General features: G+C 41.6%; 1 protein-coding gene across 5 annotated transcripts in view; it reads left to right on the top strand.

Annotated features, from left to right (window-relative positions):
- Positions 1 to 674: 674 nt before the first annotated feature.
- Positions 675 to 21,339, top strand: part of REPS1 (RALBP1 associated Eps domain containing 1) — a 78,742-nt gene continuing 58,077 nt past the window's right edge. For 4 of the 5 annotated variants that reach the window (XM_014781272.2, XM_087444194.1, XM_004422367.3 and 1 more), the window contains exon 1: positions 675 to 1,060. In XM_014781272.2, coding sequence (XP_014636758.1) covers positions 908 to 1,060 — 153 coding nt within the window. In that variant the 5' untranslated portion in view covers positions 675 to 907. The remainder of the gene's footprint in view (positions 1,061 to 21,339) is intronic. The other variant, XM_004422368.3, reaches the window with a different exon arrangement.

Genomic DNA, 21,339 nt, shown 5'->3' with positions numbered 1-21,339 from the left:
GAAGACACAATAAAAACTCAAACGGAAAAATCTGTATAATTCTGCCCTAGCAGCTGTTTCTGCTGCTAAATATGAAACACTTCATATTTGCTAAGTATAAACTCCGGTTCAGAGGTTCTACTTGGGATGCTCCTCTCTCAGGTGCGGACGGAACAGCGCACCTGCAGGATTTTCGCGGGGAGGAAAGGAGGGGCGGCAGGAGCCCCGGGGTCGGCCAGAGGCGGCCCAGGCTCCGAGGGGACGGTACAAAGCTAGACGGTCCTGGCGACCAGGACGAGCTCGGACGAGGAAGAAACCGCGCCAGCTTTCCCTGCAGGCAGCACCTTTTGTTTCTCGGTGAACATGGCTCGGAGCAGGAGAGGCGGTGAGCCTCGCTGTCTCTGTGCTGTCTTCAGAGCACACGGACACACGGCGTCTGCGCTCCGTGGCACCAGACATCAGAGGGGTGCAGACGGACGCAGCAGCGCCAACCTGGACGACGCCCCTTCCGCGCCGTTCATCACGCGCTCCGCCCGCCCCCGCCCGGCCTCCGCGGGCGCTCAGCCGCCAGGGGGCGCTGCGCCGGCCCGGGAGCGGCGCTCTCTCCCGCGCCGCCGCGGCCTCACATCCGGGTCTAGGGCCGCTGTCAGCCGGCGCGCGGCGGCCGGCGGGCGCGTCAATGGCGGCGGCGGGAGGCGGAGCGGCGGCGGCGCGCGGCCCCGAGCCCCCGAGCCTGTAGCCCCGAGCCCCCAGCTTTGCGGGAGGCGCTGCGCCCCGGCGCGGACGGAGGGGAAGGGCGGGAGCCGGGAGGCTCGAACCCGCGGCGCCGGGAGCCCGCCCTCCGCGCCGCGCCCCCCGCCCCCGACCGCCGAGCGGGCTGCGGGCCTCCGGCGGCGGCCTCCCGGGCCTGCGCGGCCGCGGCCTCGCCATGGAGGGCCTGACGCTGAGCGACGCGGAGCAGAAGTACTACGCGGACCTCTTCTCCTACTGCGACATCGACAGCACCAAGAAGGTGGCGGCCAACGGGCGCGTGCTGGAGCTGTTCCGGGCCGCGCAGCTGCCGCACGACGTGGTGCTCCAGGTGCGGCCGGGGGCCGGGGGGCCGGTCCAGGTGCGGGCGAAGGGTGGGGAGAGCAGGTCCAGGTGCGGCCGGGGGGCGGGGGGCCGGTTCAGGGGCGGGCGAGGGGTGGGGGGGAGCAGGTCCAGGTGCGGCCAGGGGACGGGGGAACCGGTCCAGGTGCGGCCAGGAGGCAAGGGAACGGTGTAGGTGCGGGCGACGGGTGGGCGGAGCAGGTCCAGGTGCGGCCGGGAGGCGGGGGTCCGGTCCCCGGGCTCCGCGCGGGGAACGCAGGTGCCGGGCGGCCGGGTCGCGCCGAGCCGCGATCAGAGGGTCTCTCTCGCGGGACAAAAGTCTTGAGTGAAAATGGGGATCCTGTCTCTCTCGGCTGCCCTCCGAGTCTCTTCTTCAGCACGGGGAGAGCCACTTCAGATGGAGGATCTGGGGTTGTTACCGTACTTTTGGGTCCTAGGTCCTGGTACTACATACATAGCTCTTCGAATCCTGTAGGGTAGTGAGGTTATCAGTATAGGTAAATGTTTTTAAGGCTTGAATTAACCAAGCAGACGCCGTAAAGTGGGTTTTATAGATTTAGGAATCGTAGAAGCAGTTTTTTTAAGGAAGCTAAATTTTAGAGAGATTAAAAAATTTGAATTTCTAGCTAGTAGTTTGCAAGTAGATATGAAAAGAACTTGTAATTAACTGTGGAAGGTGTGGCTGATGTAAACTGGACAGTTTTTCGATTGGCATTCGATAACATTGGGTGGAACCTGTGGATTTGGGCTGGGAGATAAGTAATGAATAGCTGGAAGTCAAACGTGCACCTTCGCCTGGGTCTGTAGCACTAGAGGAGCAAGCAGAGTAAGTTGTAAGCTTTTTGTGTCACATCGGTTTTTAAAATAGAAGGCTTCCTAGAAGTTCTTATCTAATATATGTGGTGAGCGTTAATGTGACTGTTTAATGTTAATGCTAGTAAGAGTCGGTCTAAACAGCATATCAGGAACAGGTCTGAAGCGTTCATCTTTGTTACGATCCAAGCCAGTTATCCAAACCTCCAAAACTTAAAACCGTATGCACAGGTATGATGTAGTGCACTGCAGAGAGCGCTGAATCAGGAGTTTTGATCCCACTCTGTGGTTAACTAGTGTGACTTTAAGCTAGGCACATAAGTGTGCTTGCTCATCCTTAGAATGAGCGTCAAGTTCCTTCTAACAAAAGTTGTGCGAAGCACAAAAATATCCGCCCAGGCCTCTGTCTTAAAAGTTACCTGTGCATTAACTCTAAGTCAAATGAGTTCCACCTTTCGCATAATCTCATGTTTGGTATTGCTTGTTTAAAATCTTGGGAGGAAAAGTTGGATGTCTTACAAACCAACAGCTAGGAGTCTCAAATTCATGCTGCTGAAAAGGGACAGAGAGTAAATGTTTTAGGCTTTGCTGGCCACGTACAGTCTCTGTTGACAGTTCTTTGTTTTTACAACACTTTAAAAATTTAAAAACCATTTTTAGCTCAGGGGCATACAAAACAGGGCCTGTAGTTTGCTGACCCCTGCTAAAGAACGGTGGTGGCAATGTGGGGGTGCTACACTTTCCTCATAAGGCTTTGGAGTCAGACTCACAGAAAGAGGTCTGGTCAGAACATGCTCATTAATGATACTGCTCTTTCTGTAGAAATAACAAAACATACCTTCAAGTCATTTAGGAACTAAAATTAAGGAGAAACTTTCATGTTCTATTTTGGTTTATGTCTTTGGGGTGGGGGGGAGCTGAAATAAACTGACTTGCCTATTTTTAATGGTGCACGAAGACTTTAGGACTTTAAATATATTATTTAGGAATAGACAAATTAGCATTACTTAACCTTTGCTTGAAATTTGTTTACTCGAACCCAAGTTATTTTTATGTTTTGCTCAACTTTATTGACATTCAAAAATAAATTTCTATGGCTTTTTTGTATAAAGAGAGAGCTTAAATAGCATGAATATTCAGGATTCAGTTACAAGGTGGAAGCTGTAGGAACTCCCTGAAGCAGAACTCTTACAGTAATTAATATATACTAAATAGCATTCTGGGTATCCTGAAGGCAATTTACTTAAAAATTGGCCTAAGACATAAAATATGAGACAAAAGGGGAATATGGACTTAGTTACCTTAAGGAAGTTTGAGATTGTCTGAAAACATAGCCCTTTTGCTTTCTAAGTGGGAAACATTTGGGGCAACTCATACATAATGTTTACTTAGCACTGGGCTACTATGAAGGACTTGGTGATCTGCAGGAGTGCAGGTGTGTAACATAAAGCAGAACAGGAATGCCCTAAGAGAGGCGCACAGGAGGAATGATCAGGAAAGGCTTCTTGACTTAATTCAGATGGACTTTCAGTTAGTGTGGGGGGAGGGCAGTGGAATGAAGAGGACTTCTAGGCAGAGAAAAGATGTGACCAAAGGTGGAAAGGGTAGGTGCCTTTTCAAGGACTAGCAGAAGGTCAAGTTTTGCTGAAGCTGGAGTATGTTTTGGGGATAATGGAACATAGGGTTGGAAAGAGACCATATTAGGAAAGAATCTAAAGAACATGGAGAAGATTTCATATTTCATTGGGCAGTGGAGACTCACTGATAGTTTTTTTTTTCTTTTGGGTGAGGAAGATTGGCCCTGAGCTGATGTCTGTGCCAGTCTTTCTCTATTTTGTATGTGGGTTGCTGCCACAGCATGGCTTGATGAGTGGTGTAGGTCAGCACCCAGGATCCGAACCTGTGAACCTGGGCCGCCGAAGCAGAGCACGAACTTAACCACTACGCCATGGGGCCAGCCCCTCATTGATAGTTTTGGAGTGAGGAAGAGGAGAGGCAGGGGAAGGAGAACCATGCAGTGGTCTGGAGTGGGTGCTGGGTAATGGGTGGCTGGACCAGGGCGACAGCAGACGACTGGAAAATGAGGCTCTGGGTGAATAGGTCTGTGTTATTGAAGGGCTGTGGTAGCCACTATGTGAGGTGCTTTGTGGGATAATGCTTAATGGAGGCCAGATTACCAAGGCTGGGTGGAGAGCTTTGAATCAATTGTGAAGGTAACAGGGAGTTGTAGACTTAAGAGAAATGACTCATGAAAGCAGTGCTCCAGGAGGCCTTGAGGAGATCAGTGCAACAGAAATTAGAGAGAAGCTGGAGACGAATTTGGGGACTGATTCTCTAGGGCACATATGAAGTGATGAGAAACTGGGCTGAGGCACTCAAATGTGGGAGTGGGGGAGACAATGAGGAGGACGATTTTGCCCCTCAGGAGGCATTTGGCACTGTCTGGAGACATTTTGGGTTGTCATAACTGCGGGGGAGGGAGCAGTTCTACTGGCATCTAGTGGATAGAGGCGAGCCATGCTGCTAAACAGCCCACAATGCACAGAACAGCCCCACAACGAAGAATTGTCTGGGCCAAAGTGTCAGTAGTGCTGAGATTGAGAAATCGTGACCTGGACTCTGGTGGTGGCAGTGGACAGAAAATGAGGCCAGAGATAGAGTGGAGATTCCGAAGGTAGACCTCATGGGCCTGTGTTACCTGGTGGAATTTGATGAGAAGGGAATGGGGCAAGGATCATTCTCTGCTGGACACCACTCAGTTAGAAAAGGGACAGGGAGAGGACCTGGTGTTTAAAGAGGTGATGATGAGATGACGGGTCTGAGCTCCGGCATTTCGAGATGGCAATGCACATCTCCAGGAGATGGCTGGAAGCTCGTGGATATTTGTCCACCCTGAGTGCTGGTTCTTACTGTGAAGTTCAGGTGTTCGGGGTCTCTTCCTCTGCCTTTCTCACCTAAGTATCTTGCAGGTAGGGGACAGACAGCTTCTCCCACTATGGGCATGCATGTACACGTCAGGGCTTTAATGGATGTCCTAGTTCTCAGCATTTCCTAATGAAGGTCATGAGAAGGCTGAGTCATCTGGGGGACTGAGCCTAGAGAACAAAGAACAGAGGGCCCAGCACTGAAGGAGGAAGGAGCTGGCGTTTATTGAGTGCCTATGATGTTCCTTTTTATCGGGCAGATCATTTTCTGCAAGAACTCATTTGATCCTTGAAACGACCCTGTGAAGTGGGTGTTATTCTTGTTTAGTAGCTCGGAACTTGATAGGCAAAGAAGTTAAATAACTTGTTAGTGAATAGAGTACTTCTTGACCATTATTCCTGGCCACCTCTCAGCTCTTTCTTACTTTCACTGTACATGTGATTGGTTTGCACATAGTTCTTATGAAGAGTGGAGATTTTAAATTATTTGATTTTGAGTTATATATGGATTTCCTTCTTTACATAGTAAATAGTTTTGTGTATGATGATGTCTTGAAACACAGCCACTCAAGAGAAATAGGAAGATTCTTGTAGTTGGTATCCTGGGCACACAGAGACACAATTTTACGTGACCACAACCGTCCAACATCTTAAGATATGTGCATTACACTTGTTTTGGAATAGCAGAGTAAAATAAAACCTGTTCTGAGTTTAAGGGTTTGTTTCTGGAGATAGTGTGTCAATAGACAAAATGAAGGGGCTAAAGCTTTATAGAGTTATGTTCCACACCAGAGAGGAACAGGACTAGTGGGAGAAAAATTGGGCTCGTGGGACTTAATTGGGAGGAATTTTGCTGTCTGCTGAGAAAGAAGGTACTCAGTGGCTTAAAAATCACCTTTTCCAGAAGTAATTTATTTTACTTTTTAAAGATTAGGGAAGGTATGCTATTTACCCTACTAATCAATATGTTTTCTTAGCTTTTACTTAAAACTTCTATTTTGGGAAATGTTTTAAAACTTCATACAGACTTTGAATGCATAATAGCTTAATGAAAGGTTCCAGTACTAACTGTTCTTCTATTGACGGTTATGAGCAATGTAGCCTATTAATGAAGCTGAAAAAATCTTTTAGATCATTTGTGTTGAGCAGTATCTTGGTAGAATGTTTGAATAACACATTAATTTAATAGGGGAAAAGTGACAACAATGAAATATAAACCATTTTGTCTTTCTCTTGAAATTTGTTCAATTATAAGATCTACTCATTAGTGATAGGATTAAAATAGGGAAACAGCCTCATTTATGCATTGAAAGTTATAGACTTAATACAAATAAATGTCAGGTTTGCTATTCTAGAATAGTGACTTTTTTTAATTTGTAATTTCTGAATTACTAAAATAATTATAACAGACTACAAAAATAATCTTGCCTTAATCAGACACTTTCATATACCCAGTTGAAAAACATACTCTTTGTGAAAGAAGTCACATTTAATGGCCTTCTGTAGTGTCATTTACTTTTAAAATTTCTCTGTCCTATATCATAGTATGCTGCTGTTAGTCTTTTCTTTTTCTTTTCTTAAGCAGTAGCACACAGTGAGAGTCTTAGTGTTTTGAGAATCCACGCTAGCATTTTCATGGAGCTATAAAAGAGCTCGAGAGGGTGGTGTGGGAGCACTAACCGTGGGAGGCCAGTCCCAATCCTGTCTTGAGCAAGCTTTGTGACCTTGAACAAATCACTTAGGGCCTGGGTTCTAGTTCTCACTATGTGAGGTGATTGGATTGGAGTTTTCACAAAGAGTGCTACCGTGTAGGGGTGGCACTCCATCTAGCCCACCCTTAAGAAAGTAGCACGCAGACTTGAAATTAGTTGCTTCACTGTTTTGACACTGGAATTGATTTCTCTTACATTCTTTGGGAGATTTGAAGAGGAGACTCTTGCCTAGAGTGCAGAAGTGACTGTATGCAAGAGGGAACCGATCTGAGGGTTGTAAGGTCCATCTTCAAGGTATCTGGCCAGTGAGAGTTTGAAATGGCAGATAAGACTTGGCATTTCCAATGTTTTCCCTCATATACGGTCCATTTTCTGTAGCCTTTCCTGTGATAGATGCATCTTCATGTGCCTTCCCTCCTTTACTTCTGTGTAAGGAATTTATGTCTGATGGGTTCCGTGTATAGGCATGACATAAAGGTCAGGAGGGAATAAGGACTTGGGCTCTGAATACCATATACCAAATTTCATTGAGATTTGATAAATGATAGGACTTCGGCTTTTAAAAAAATACTACATCTCTTCTCCATTTTGTTTCAAGAATTGACTCTATGTTGAATTTGAGTCTATCTTGTTAAGCGATGAAGCCAGAATTTATTAGATCATGTACTCCTTCTAATCTCTTTTGGGTTGTGGATTCCTTTGAGATTCTGGTGCATGTGCTGGACATCTGCTTAGAAAACATAGTTACACAAAATTTTACATATAATGTGAGGTTGCTGGTCTTCCCTCAACCCGGTCAAGCTCATCCCATGCACCTCTTCATGAAGAAGGTTTTAAGGAAGAGCAAGCAGACCTGTTAAATGCTAAACATTTGTCCTTCTTTAATCAGTTTTGTATATTTTCAATCAATGGTTCTTCTTGGCTACTGTTTATATTTGGGGTGTATGTGCACTGCCTTCATGGATTATAACTTGTGCTAATATTAAAAAGGAAAAGAACTGTGTACAGTTAATAGAGACTCGTGGGAGACTCTGGGGCCCTACTTAGGTGTAAGGGAAGGCCTCTCTGAGGAGACATGGGTAGAAGTAAGGGGGAGAGAGTGAGACGTTCCCTATAGAGGGAACAGCATGTGAAGGGCCTGAAGCTGTGAAGCGCTTAATGTATCTGAGCAAGTGAAAAGCTGGAGCATTAAGGATGAGAGGGGAGAATGGCAGGGACCACATACTGCAGGGCCTTGTACACAGTGATAAGGAGTTTGGATTTTATTTATTTATTTATTTGTCAGGAAGATCAGCCCTGAGCTAACATCCATGCCAATCCTCCTCTTTTTGCTGAGGAAGACTGGCCCTGAGCTAACATCTATTGCCAATCCTCCTCCTTTTTTCTCCCCAAAGCCCCAGTAGATAGTTGTATGTCATAGTTGCACATCCTTCTGGTTGCTGTATGTGGGACACTGCCTCAGCATGGCCGGACAAGCAGTGGGTCCATGCACGCCCGGGATCTGAACCCGGGCCCCAGTAGCAGAGTGCATGCACTTAACTGCTAAGCCACGGGGCCATCCCCAAGTTTGGATTTTAAAATACTAAAAGTTTCTGTTCAGGGGAATAGCATCATCTGAATTATATTTTTTGGAGTGTCAACTTAAAAAGCAAATTTGCCTGTTATTTTATCTCAAAATGAGTGTATTTGGGAATAGCCAAAAGAATTGCAACTTGGGAGGTGCATGCTATGGTGAACCATTGGCAAATCCAGCAAACAAAGGAGGGGAGCTGCTTTTATAAAGAAAAAAAGGGATTAGGGAAGGACTGTTCTAGATGAAAGTGTGTTGGGGGAGAGTAAGGCTTCAGGACTGAGCTGCGGCGTTTCTCATTGGCTGGGCTGTTGCCTGGTGGGAAGAGAAAACTTCCTTCACAGTAAAGTAGTTGTAACTTCCTGTAGAAGATGCAGGGTCAGTCTCTTCCCGTTTGGTGTGATTGACAATGTGTGATGGGGATGAGGGCTTCCCACTCCAGTTTAGTTGAGGTTTCTTTTGTTAATTTCCACAAAAGATTACCCTGCTGTGTAGAGAAGAGAATACCGGGGCAGGCAGAAACAGACTGGCTAGTGGATATGCAGTAGTTTAGGTAGGAGATGGCAGTGACTTAGATGAGTGAGGTGGCAGTAGAATGGAGAGTAATGGACAGATTTGAGATATTTTTAGGTGGTAGAAATAGGAGGACATGATAATGAGTTGGATATGGAACAGAAGGGAGGGAGAAGAACTCAGGGATTGCTGGAAATGGTGACTGCCATTATTGAATGGCTGGGAGAGGAATGGATTTTTTGAGGTTTTTTTGTTTTGTTTTGTAGAGGGGTGATGGTGAATTCAGGAGTTTGCGTTTGTCAATCTTAAGTTCTCAGAAGCCTGTGAGATTGTCAGGTTACTACCAGAGAGGATCAACAAATCTTGAGCAACCCAGAGATATTTGGCTTGGAGATGTCAATTTGAAGCTTATCAGTGTATTAGTGATATTTAAAGCCATGAAAATAGGTGAAATCGCTGAAGAAGAGACTAGAGAGAAGAAAGAAGGATTGGCTGAAATAGAACCCTGAGGCACGCCGCACATCTCTAAGTTGGGTAAACTGGAAGGCCTCTAGGACAGAGGCCCAGAAGGACAGCCCAGATGGTTTAGGGTAATTGGGGATGTTTATTGGGTCATGTCATGGATGCCAAGTAATGCACGTATTTCGAGAAAAGAATAGTTAACTGTATTGAGTTTGGCTGAGAGGTTGAGAAAATGTGGGCAGAACTATAGCCGTTGGATTTGGCAGCCTAGAGTAACTGATGAGACAGTTTCATGGACTGGTAGAGATGGAAGCCAGATTTGAGTAACCTGAGGGATACATGATGGCCCAGGACCTAGAAATAGGTTGTACAGAGAGCTTTTTAAAGAAGATTGTTTATGAAAGGAAACAAATACGGAGTAGAAGCTGGAGGTGTATGAGGATATAAAGGAGGTCTTTTGTTTGTTTTTTGAGTGTAAGAAATACTGCAGAATGATTTTAGTGGTTAGGATTAATAAGGGAAGGAAGGAAGATAGAGAAGTCCTTGAGAAAGCAAGAATGGTCGAGATCCTGACTGCACAGAGTTCTTGGATAGGAAACAGATCACTTCTTCAATTTTAAAAGGAGGGAAGAAGGAAGAATATGTATATAGAGGCAAGTAGGTGTATAGATTTGGTGGAGGGAAATTAGAATGTTCCAGCCTGATGGCTTCTACTTTTTCTACAACCTGAGGCGAGAGTAACAATTTAGTAGTGAGGAACAATCTGAATATGAAAGTAAGAAAAAAATATATTCACAGTAGCATTAAAAAAAATACTTAGGAATAAACTTAACAAAAGAAGCACCAAAATGTTTATACTACAAAACATTACTGAGAGAAATTAAAGAAGATTTAAATAAATGGAGAGACAGTCTATGTTCATAGATTGGAAGATTGAATGTTGTTAAAATGGCAGTTCTCCATGAATTGATCTATAGATTCAACAAAATCTCTATCAAAATTCCAGTAGACTTTTTTGTAGAAATCGTCAAGCTGATCCTAAAATTTATAAGGAAACGCACATGACCTAGAATAGCCAAAACGATTTTGAAAACAAAGTAGACTGACCTTACCTGATTTTAAAACTTACTATAATCTCCAGTCATCGAGACAGTATGATTGGCATAAGGTAAGCATGTAGATCGGTGGAACAGAATTGAGAATCCAGAAATGAACCATTATATTTATGATGGTTTTTGAAAAAGTGCCAGGACAAGTCAGTGGGGAAAGGATGGTCTTTTCAACAAATGGTACTGGGACAGTTGGATATCTGTATGTTTAAAAAACAATGGACTTAGACATATTGTTGTATATACTTCACACCACACACAAAAATTATCTCAAAATAGATCATAGACTTAATTGTAAAACCTAAGACTATAAAAATTCTGACTGATAACATAGAAGAAAATCTTTTGTGACCTTGTGTCAGCAGAATTCTTAGACATGACAAAAGCATGAATCATACAAGAAAAAACTGATAAATTGGACTTCATTAAAATTTTTTTAAAACTTTTACACTTCAGAGGATACTTAAGAAAGTAAAAAGACAAGCCACAGACTAGCAGAAAACATTTGTATATTACAAATGTGGTAAAGGTCTTTAATCTAGAATATATAAAGAAATCTTACAACTCAATTATAAAGGAAAAAAACAATTTAAAAGTGTGCAAAAGACTTTAATAGATATTTCACTGGAGATAATATGAATGGCCAATAAGCATATGAAAAGATGTTCTATTAGTCATTAAGGAAATACAAATTAAACCACAATGATATGCTGTCACATACCCGCTCGAATGGCTATAGTTAAAAAGACTTACATTACATAGTATTGGTATTGCAGAGAAACTGGAATCCTTATACACTGCTCTTGGAAATGTAAATGGTAGAGCCATTTTGGAAAACAGTTTGGCTGTTTCTTAAAAAGTTAAGCATGCTTACCATGCAAACCAGCAATTCCACTCTTAGGATTCTACCCAAGAGAAATGAAAAAATGTGTGCACACAGACAGTTGTAAATGTCTGTTAGCAGCATTGTTCACAATAGTCAAAAATTGGAAAGCAATCCAAATGTTCATCAAATGGTGAATGGATAAACAAAATATGGTATATCCCTACAATAGAATACTGTTCTGTTACAAAAAGGAACAAATTACCGATAAATGCAACAACAAAGATGAATGTCAAAAACGTGATTTGTGACAGAAGCCAAGCACAAAAAGAGTACAGTATTATGTGGTTGCATTTATGCAAAATGTCTAGAAAAGGCAAATCTGTGTTGAGAGCAGAACAGTGGTTCCCCGAGGACGAGGCAGGAGTGGAGACACTAGAGGAAAATATTTTGGGTGAGAGGAAAGTTCTAAAATGGGATTGTGGTGATAATGCATGACTCTAAATTTTCTTAAAAGTCAGTCAATTGTACACATACCATGGTTGCATTTTATGGTGTATAAATTATACCTCAAAGCTGTAAATTAAAATTTAACAATTTGAGGGGTGAAGAGAATGCATGAAATAGTTGTCTTGGAGAATGTGAAGGTGAGTGGAGTATAGAAGAAAGGACCCTCTTTGCTGTCTATATAATATAACTTAATCACAAAACTTCAACATAACTTAATGTAGTCTGGCATTTGATAAGGGATTTATGTTTTGAATATCATATGAAAGATGATATATTGATAGATATTATGTGTGGAGGAGATTGCCATATGAAGATTCATTACAATGGAGAATATTTGCATGAAGCACCAGTATTGACATAATAATTCTGGCTTATGTTTATTCAGTGTTTTCTGTGTGCTGGCTCTGCATGTGTTAGCTTGTTTTGTAAGTACATTATTTAATAGATTTAGAAGGGGCTGAGAAAATTGTGATTTAGAATGACTCGAGACTGATTTCCATCTATTGACTTTGAGTAGTATGCTGACTTTATATACATTTAACTCAAGTATCTTAATTTTATGGAAAATTACAGAAATGTAATACCTCACAAATAATCTGAGTTTGAAATAATCATACCTGATAAGTAATAATATAATGAAGTAGTAGTTTCAATCTACAGGACTACTTCTGGTTGCTTTCTTCTACTGAAATTATCACCATCACTGTCATGACTCTTGTAGCTGAAAGCTTCTTCTGATTTGGTGTCTTTGTGTCTGTAAATTGCTATATCCAGGCTGAGTTTACATAACTAGATAGATCTTGGGCCCAGTCCTCACAGTTATATTAATATGCTCCTTTGGATAAAAAATAATTGCTAAGAGTGCTGATCTACAAGTGATTTTTGCTTCTTGTTCGTGGGTTATGTGAAATGTTGTATGTGGAAATAGAATTATCTATGTCCTTGAAAGAAATTATTGTCTAGAAACTATTCAAGAGTATTAGTGATTTTTCTTGATGTCTCATTTGTGACTAGGAGGATCAGAGGTTTGACTGTTTAAACTACAGAGTGTTTATTGATGTTGTATATTATTAATTGGTTTAGAAGAATTCATATTTTTTCTAAAGCACTTAATTATAGTCCATAGAAAAGTATTTAATTACAACACTTGTCATTTTCTGTGTCAGCAAGTATTGAGTGTATTCAGAGTAGCATATGGGCCGGCCCCGTGGCTTAGCGGTTAAGTGCGCGTGCTCCGCTACTGGTGGCCTGGGTTCGGATCCCGGGTGTGGACCGACGCACCGCTTCTCCGGCCATGCTGAGGCCGCGTCCCACATACAGCAGCTAGAAGGATGTGCAGCTATGACATACAGCTATCTACTGGGGCGTTGGGGGGAAAAAGGAGGAGGATTGGCAATAGATGTTAGCTCAGCGCCGGTCTTCCTCAGCCAAAAAAAAAAGAGGAGGATTAGTATGGATGTAAGCTCAGGGCTGATCTTACACACACACACACACACACACACACGCACACGCACGCACGCACGCACACACACACACCCCCAAAAAAAAAGAATAGCATAGACTTTGGAATGTGACAGTTGCAGTTGTGAATCTCCACTCAGGACTTGTTACCTCTCTTGCCCTGAGCACGTAATTTCACCTCTCTTGAAGACTTCCATTCCCTCATCTGTAGACTGAGGATAACACTAAATCTGAAGGTTTCATAATATGAAAGTGAAGTCACGTGTACATATCTAGCATGGTCCCTGGTTCTTAGAGGGTGATCACATAAGTTGGATTCAGTCAAGCTCTGCTCTGTATGAGAAAACTCGTCCTTTGTAGGCTCTTGGCTTTAATAGTAGTAAAAAATCTCCCCGTTGTTCTTCAAAACCAGCTTTATACCTTTTGTTGTTTTTGTTGCATGAACTTACTAATGCTCCCCGGTTATTTGATCCTATCTGTAATGCCTTTTGTTTCGCCCGTTGACTGTTTAATTAGAGGATTTGTCCTCCTGAAGTGAAGTTTACCACCAAAAAGACTAAAATAAAGGATGATTCTGAGATGTTGAGCCTACGTAGCTTGCAGAACGTAGCTTGCAGAACGGTGATAACTATTAACAAAAATAAAGAATAGAGGAGGGGCCTAGTTTTGTGGGAGGCAGTGTGCTGAGTTTAGGCTCTGCTGACTGAGATGCCACACTCAGTCCGTTTGGGCACAAGAGTCAGTGGGCATTTGAAAGCTTGAGAGTAGCAGCTGTGTGGCCTCAGAAGCTTGTGCAGACTGGATGGTGTCTCCTGAATGAGGCCATTCACTAAAAATGAAGGATGAAATCTTAACTTCATTATATTTGAAATGTCCTCTCAGAATAAATGGTAAATTGCACTTTTGTTAGAGATTTAGGTATTCTCACTTATGACTTCAGAATTTTTCTGAAACTATTTTGAAACTGTTGGGAAGGCAAGGTGGATGTGGAACTATAATGTCTCTTTACCTGAAATTAGTCCAGCCTCCAAAGAGTTGAATCTTGGATATTAAAACCAAAAGGCACTTTAAATGTTAAACCCAAAAGGTATTTGCACATTTAATTCAGAGATTTTAGCTATTTGCAAGTGACCCCCAAAGCAAAGTAATTGTGTTTAGCTGAGGAATGAGCCTCAGAGCTAGAAGAGTCTAGCCTACCCCTTGCATGAGCATCTCTTTGCAGCTTTATAGTTCTCATTTAACACAAGACCTTGTTTAATCTTTATAATAAGCCTGCGAGATAGTGTTATCCTCATTTCATTAATAAGAAAATGTGTACTCTTATGATACTCAAGAATTGGTGGATACTTAAAGACTTGTAGATAAATTCCTCGAGGATCAGTTATCCTGTAGCGTTGCTGTACCATTTCTTCATGGATGGTTCTGTTGAATTCCACTCTCCATGTATTCAGAATACTTTTTTCTATTTGATATCCTATAATTACATCATTCATTAATTCAGCAAACACTATTAAACACCTATTATGCATCAGGGTATGCACCCTGGGCACTGAGTATGTAGAGGTGAATGAAAGAGACATGGTTCCTGCCCTTCTGGAAAACTTAAACTTTTCTCCTAAGCTCCAAGAATCTAGCAGGAGTCACTGTACCTGTCTGGTTCATAGCTATATCCATGGTACACCCTTGGTAGTTAATATTTGTTGAATGTTGAATGAGTGAGCATGAATTTATCCTTTTTTTTCAAAAGTATGTTTGCTTAGCACTAACTCTAATACGTATTGCAACCAGTTCAGATAATAATAGTAATAATAAATGCTGACGTAGTGCCTGCTGTATGCCACGTGCTGTTTGTGCCCCTTTACAAATATTAATTCATTTAATTCTCAGTGTTGTGAAGTGGGTCCAGTTTATTATTCCTGTTTTTAAAATGAAGACACAGAGAGGATAAGTAACTTCTCCAAGGTCACACAGCGAGTAAGTGGTAGAGGTAGGATTTAAGTAGTTTTTAACCACTGTGCTCTACTTCCTAAATGTTATGTGATTAATACTTATTATTCCACTTCCATGCTCATATCTTTGTTCTCTAACATATCTCTAAAATATTCTAAATTCCCAGATTTCTTTTTTTGTTATTAAAATATTTACTTTTATTTTATCCTATGCTTTAAATATATTTTTAATAATACCTCAGAGCTACAGACATACTTTATTCTGTTTACAGAAAATGTCTGCCATACAGTCTAAGCAGGCAAAACATAAGTATTTTGCCGTATAAAAAGTTAACTGCATTTACCATCACAAATAAACATGTTTATACGATTTCAATAAATATTATAAAAACACAGAAAACTAAATTATAATGAGTCTTTTGTAAGGGAGGTTACCAAAAGCAGTCAAGATTAAAATTTTACAGATCTAATGTTATCCATTACCCATTTTGTAAGTTATAAAAAGATAAATTCATGTGTTTTTTTCTCACTATTTAATTTTTAATAACACCATATTGTGTGTATCTAAAAATTATTAGTTATTAATAAAGCAAATGGCATATTACTTTCGTAAGTGTATGTATAAGTGTTTGTGTGCATGTGTTATCAAGTTATGTTGTTCCAAATTTCTTTTTTAAAGTTTGACTTTTTTTTTTTTTTTGGTGAGGAAGATTGGCCCTGAGTTAAAACATCTGTTGCCAACCTTCCCCTCTCTGGTATGTGGGATGCTGCCACAGCATGGCTTGATGAGTGGTGCATATGTCAGTGCCCGGGATCCGAACCTTCGAACCTCAGGCTGCTGAAGCGGAGTGCGGGAACTTAACCACTGTACCACCGGGCTGGCCCCAAAATTATTTGACGGTTACAAACCACGTTGAGGGCCCCACATCTGCTTGCAGAGTCCTGCACTGTTGTGAATCCTGTTAGAATCTGAAAGTTATAACAAGTCTTCTTTACCCATGTCTTTCAGGTGCATGTCTTGGAACACTTTTGTAAATAAAACTTAGAAATAGGTCCTTCTGCTACATTTATTTAGATGCCACTGATAGTTTTCAGTAGTTTGCTAAGTAAATTAATAATTTTATTGGAAAAAAGGGATAAAATTTAAAACTAAAGTTGTGCGCCACATAACATTTCAGTCAACAATGGATGGCGTATTCAACAGTGTTCCAGAAGATGAGTGCCTTAGAGCCTAGGTGTGCAGTGGGCTGCACCATCTGGGTTTGTGTGAGTGCATTCTATGATGCGCACAGTGACGACATCGCCTGATGATGCATTTCTCAGAACATCCCTGTCATCAAGCGACACATGACTGTATTCTATGTAAAACTTAAAGACAAATAACATTCTAAAAGATTGTTGAACAGGATGCTTTTATCTGGTAAAGCAAAGTTAGTCAGTATCGCCTCTAGGAAGTGTAGGTACCAACCATTCGTGTGACTCTTTTGAGGGCCTGCTTAGCTCCAGAGGGCTCTGAAACTTGGGAGAAAGTTCTTGAGAACGTGGTTTGGATCTCCTAACCATGTCTCTTCATTCACCTTTGCATATCCAGTGCCCTGAGTGCATACCCTTATGCATAATAGGTGTTTAATAGTGTTTGTTGAATTAATGAATGATGTAATTGTAGGATATCAAATAGAAATAGAGGTGGCAGTTTATACCACAGATATGAATAACATCAGCCGGGATGAATTTGTTGAGTGAAAGAAAGGAGAGAGCAAAAAGAAGCCTGAGGTAGCTGCTTGAGGCATTGGAGGGAAATGAGCAGAGAAGCAAGGAAAGAATGTCATGGAAGGAGTAGTCTGTCTCAGGGTACAGAGCTCAATATTGGGTTTCATGGAGCTGTAGGAGTGAAGTCAGATCGCCTTCTGACAAAATGTTTTCCAATTTAGACTTTTGACTAATTCATGCTAGATTTTTCTTTTACATTCTCTACACTGTTACTGAGGTTTTGTTTATTCTTCCTTGAGATCCAGAGCAAATCCTTCTCTTGATGAGTTCTCTATATTGAGATCTTTGTAAACTAACTCATTTTTTATAGTCCTTTGGTTTCCTTCATAATTTTTATTCCAGGTGTAGTATTTATCTAAGTAATCTGAATCATCAAGGAATATCTCTATAATGTTGTATTATCTTTCATGGAAGTAGAAAGATATTTTAAATAATAATTCAGATACTTTATAAAATACCACTCATATTTTCTTTTGTTTTAGTTTGATATCCTACTTCTTCCTTGAACTTTTCCCTAATCATCCCAACCAGATAACCCTCTTTCTGTAACTTTCCCTCACTGTTCTGTGGGTTTGCACTTGTACACGACGCGCACTTTTAGCCTCCTGTTTACGTATATGTTTCCCTTGATTGGTGACAGGCAGCTGGAAGACAAGTGTTAGCTTATCCTTGTTCATCCGCTTCATCTCACTTTGTTTATGATAGGCACACAGAACCTATTAGACCTGGTTAATTGGTGCTTCAGGGCTTCACTGCTCATCAGCACATTGATGGGTCCTAGCCTAACTTCTTTATTTTATCATACCACTTTAAAAATTCCAACAACAGTGAATGAGCCTTTTCGAACAGGATGGAACCTCTGAGACCAGATGGTATAGATATTTCAATTAGACCCTGAGTATGCTAGCTAATACTTTGTTTTTGTTTTGCTGAGGAAGACTGGCCCTGGGCTAACATCCGTGCCCATCTTCCTCTACTTTATATGTGGGATGCCTGCCACACCATGGCTTGATTAGTGGTGTGTAGGTCCGCACCTGGGATCTGAACCTGCAAACTCTGGGACACCCCAGTGGAGTGCGCAAACTTAACCACTATGGCACTGGGCTGGCGTCTAGCTAATAGTCACCTGAAGTTGTCAGGTGACTCTAGTCAGATAACAGCATGCATATTAATGACTTTTCTTTAAGGTCTTGTACCTCAAAGCTGTTCTCTTAATTTCTTATTTTAAGGTATCATGCTTCAGTTTAGCGGTAAACTCACATGAGTTTCTCTGCCTTTTCAGAGGTATAATTTCCAATTCTTGAACTTGACAGTGAGCAAGTAGTGGTAGACAAAATGATCTAAATAAGGAAACAGGTCAACAGTTTCTCTTTTAATTTAGTTGACTTTTGGAGGGCAAGCATAACATTCTTATAAAATGCATGGCGATAGGGAGAGCATATCAAATCTGAGTCGTCATGCCTACCCAGCCTTAAAAGGTATCTGCCAACTCGCCCCCGCATCTCCCAGTCTTGTTTCTGATTATTCTCCTTACATGGACTTTGTGTTCCAACCCAGCAAATCTGTGTTCTGTTTCTCACAGTCATTTATTTTTTATCAGTTTCTTTTCATCATGTTACTTTCTTCATCTGCAGTACCCTCCCCCAGCTTCCATGCTTCCATCCTCCCCCTTTCAAAACGCGGCTTAGCTTTTATAGGCTTTGGAAATCTAACGTGAACAACCTCACCCTCACTCTGAGGCTTCCGTTGGCCTCCTACTTATCCTTTTGTTCATTTATGTCATTACTTAACTGCTTTTCCAGTATATTTACATCCCAACAATGCTGTAAGCAAACTGTGAGTAAAATCTAGGTTTCTCTTCTTTCATGACCTCATGATATCTAGAGCAGCAGAGTGCATAAGGATGTCTAGAAAATATAGCCCACTTTTGAGGGCAAGCTAGTCGCTTAGCCCTGCTACTGCTGTGTGTTCATAGATGTGATCTGGATGATGAATTAAGGCATTTCTGGGCTCCTCACCAGGGAAGTAAAAAGTGAGGGTGGTGAGGCTTGCAGCCTGGGATGTTCCACTGCTGGCACTATGGGTACCCCCTCCCCACCCCAATCAACATTCTGGGCATGAGAAGAGAAGAGAAGGAGGCAGCAAGAGCAGGAACAAATAGTCAGAATTCTCTGAGCTCTGACTTTGCTCTTTGCTGATGCCAGTTCCCCCTCCCTCCCTTTCAGAACCTTTTTTTCCTATTCCCTTTTTATAACAGAGTGACTGTAAGAAGTTTAAAAAGAAACAAAATAAGAAATTTATTGACAAGTAAAGAAATAAATTATGGTAGACTCTGGATATCTTGGCCCTACAGTATATACTTCCTTTTATAAAATGTAATAAAGCACAACTTGTGTCGAGTTCCAGTGTACCTGGCTCAAAGTGGAAGACCACAAATCCATGTAGAGATGAGGGTGCTGGGCGCACACATGATATCACACAGGGATGGCACATTCCCTAGCACGGGCCATTGAGACCACGACCTACTTGTCGTGGTCCATATAAGTCTCACAGGAGTAGTAGAAATTGCCGATGTTACACCTTTGAAATCTAAGAGCCTACTGTGTTCTGTACCTGCCTTCAAAAAGCTAAGGATTTAATGGCCGGAGGAAGGGAGTTTATGGTTAGGTTTTCTATTACTACCTACGGTTTTGAACCCCTAGAGAGAGAAATCTTACTTCCCTAATCACATTTCTGCAGATTCCCCATAAGACTTGATTCTGGAGTGAATCCAAACTTAGTTTTTCTTGCTTGCACCTAACAAATGGCAAAAACGGAATTGTCATAGTTACTAATTGTATTGTATCATGGTTATTTTCTACATAGTGTTCTTTTTTGCTTCCTGTGTTATTCATTTGACGATGCACACCCATCTAGCTGCCTTCCTATTTTTCTTCTTCCTTTTACTGCCAAATAACAAATGACCCAGATTTCTTCTCTACTGCTTATACCCTCCCTACTCTCCTTAAGCACTAGTAATCTAACTTGCATTACCCTCATCTCTTTTTAAAAAAGATATTTTTAAAGTTCACCAAATCCAGTAACCTTTTCTTAGGGCTTATTCTGTTTTACCACATCTCGTGCATTTGACACTGAATTACTTCTTAGTGGGTATTATCTCTTCTTTTCATTCACCATGATGCTAAATTATTATATGTTGTCATGTCTTGAGCATCCTGACTATCTCCCTGCTGTGTCCCTTTTTCTTGTTGGGAGTCAGCTTTGACTCCTCCTTTCCTTATATCTAGCCTACGAAGTCCTTCAAGTTTTCTTTGAAAGGTCTCAGCTCATCATCCTTTTCTGTCCTTTGTGTTCCTCTGACCACCTCATTGCTAAACTACTGCAGTAGACTCCTAAATCTTAACCAGCTTTTCTGCAATTGCTAAAGAACAGATAAATGAATTTCTAAAAAATTATATGACATTCTTCAGAAATGCTCGGTAAAGATTAGTTTGGTACTTAGAGCCCTCACCATCCAGCTCTGTCCAATTTACTACCTAGCCACCACTACAATCCCTGCTTTAACTGTTCCAACCCTCTGTCACCCCGCCCCCAAGTTAGAATGCCCGTCTTGTTTTGACTTACCAAAAACCTGTCCATTCTTTAAGGTCCAGATCAGGCTTTTTTTTAAATAAATATTTCCAACCCATAGTTACTTCTCTCTGATTCTTACGGTAATGAGTACAAGTTATATAGCACCTATTCTGGGCAAGGCATTGAGCTATTTGACATTTGTTTGATTTTAAACTTAAAGAATAGGTATTATTTCTGTTTTACAGCTGAGAAACCTGGAGCTCCAGAGGCTATGTGCTCGATGTGAGATGGGATTCAGATAAGCTCCATCTGGTGCAGAATTTGTGTCCAAGACTAGCCATTGTGATGTGTAAGATTACAGCCTTCTATCATGGCTTATCTTTTTAGGTTGTATGTTTTACAGTCAGGTTAGAGGTTCCTGGAGAACAGGGGATGTGTATTTGAACATCCAGGGCCCGGTGTGTACTTTGAACGCTGAGTGTGAATACGTAAGAGGAGAACGTCATGGTAAGACCTCTGTAGTGCTGCCCGTCTGCCTCCTCCTCTGTGTTAGGGCGTTCTCTCATGTTGTGAGTCTGGAATGTGGGAAGACCCAGGCTTGGAGTTTCACAAAGCAGGTTCATATCTTGGCTCTGTTGATTTCTAGTCTATGACCTTGGGCAAGAACTTTCTCTTCCCCTCATTATTTTGATTTGTAAAGTCAATCTAACAATGCTTACTTTTTAGCGTTTGAGGATTGTCCTAAGTAAGTACTAGACACCACTCAATAAATGGTAGCTTTTTCATCAGCAGCAATTTTGTTCTTTTGTTTATTTCCTCATTTAGTCAACTAAAAATCTTTGATAGAATTTTAAAGATGTGGTTTAATTCTCAGGATTTCTTATCCTCAAGCAAGTACCTAACTGCTCTGGGCCTTAGTTTTTTCATCTTAGTTTCTTAGTTTTCTCATCTGCATATTGGGAATAATATAGCACCTGCCTCATAGGATTGTTTTGAGGACTAAATTAATTCATAAAATACGAGTAGTAGTGCCTGGTACTTGGAGTAGCCCTATATAGCTGTTAGCTGTTACTATTATT

The sequence above is a fragment of the Ceratotherium simum genome, chromosome 19 (genome assembly GCF_057802395.1).
Source record: "Ceratotherium simum simum isolate JZ-2026a chromosome 19, ASM5780239v1, whole genome shotgun sequence".
NCBI classification, from domain to species: domain Eukaryota; kingdom Metazoa; phylum Chordata; class Mammalia; order Perissodactyla; family Rhinocerotidae; genus Ceratotherium; species Ceratotherium simum.
The sequence above is the reverse complement of the archived record's forward strand: the minus strand, read 5'-3'. Positions and strand labels throughout refer to the sequence as shown.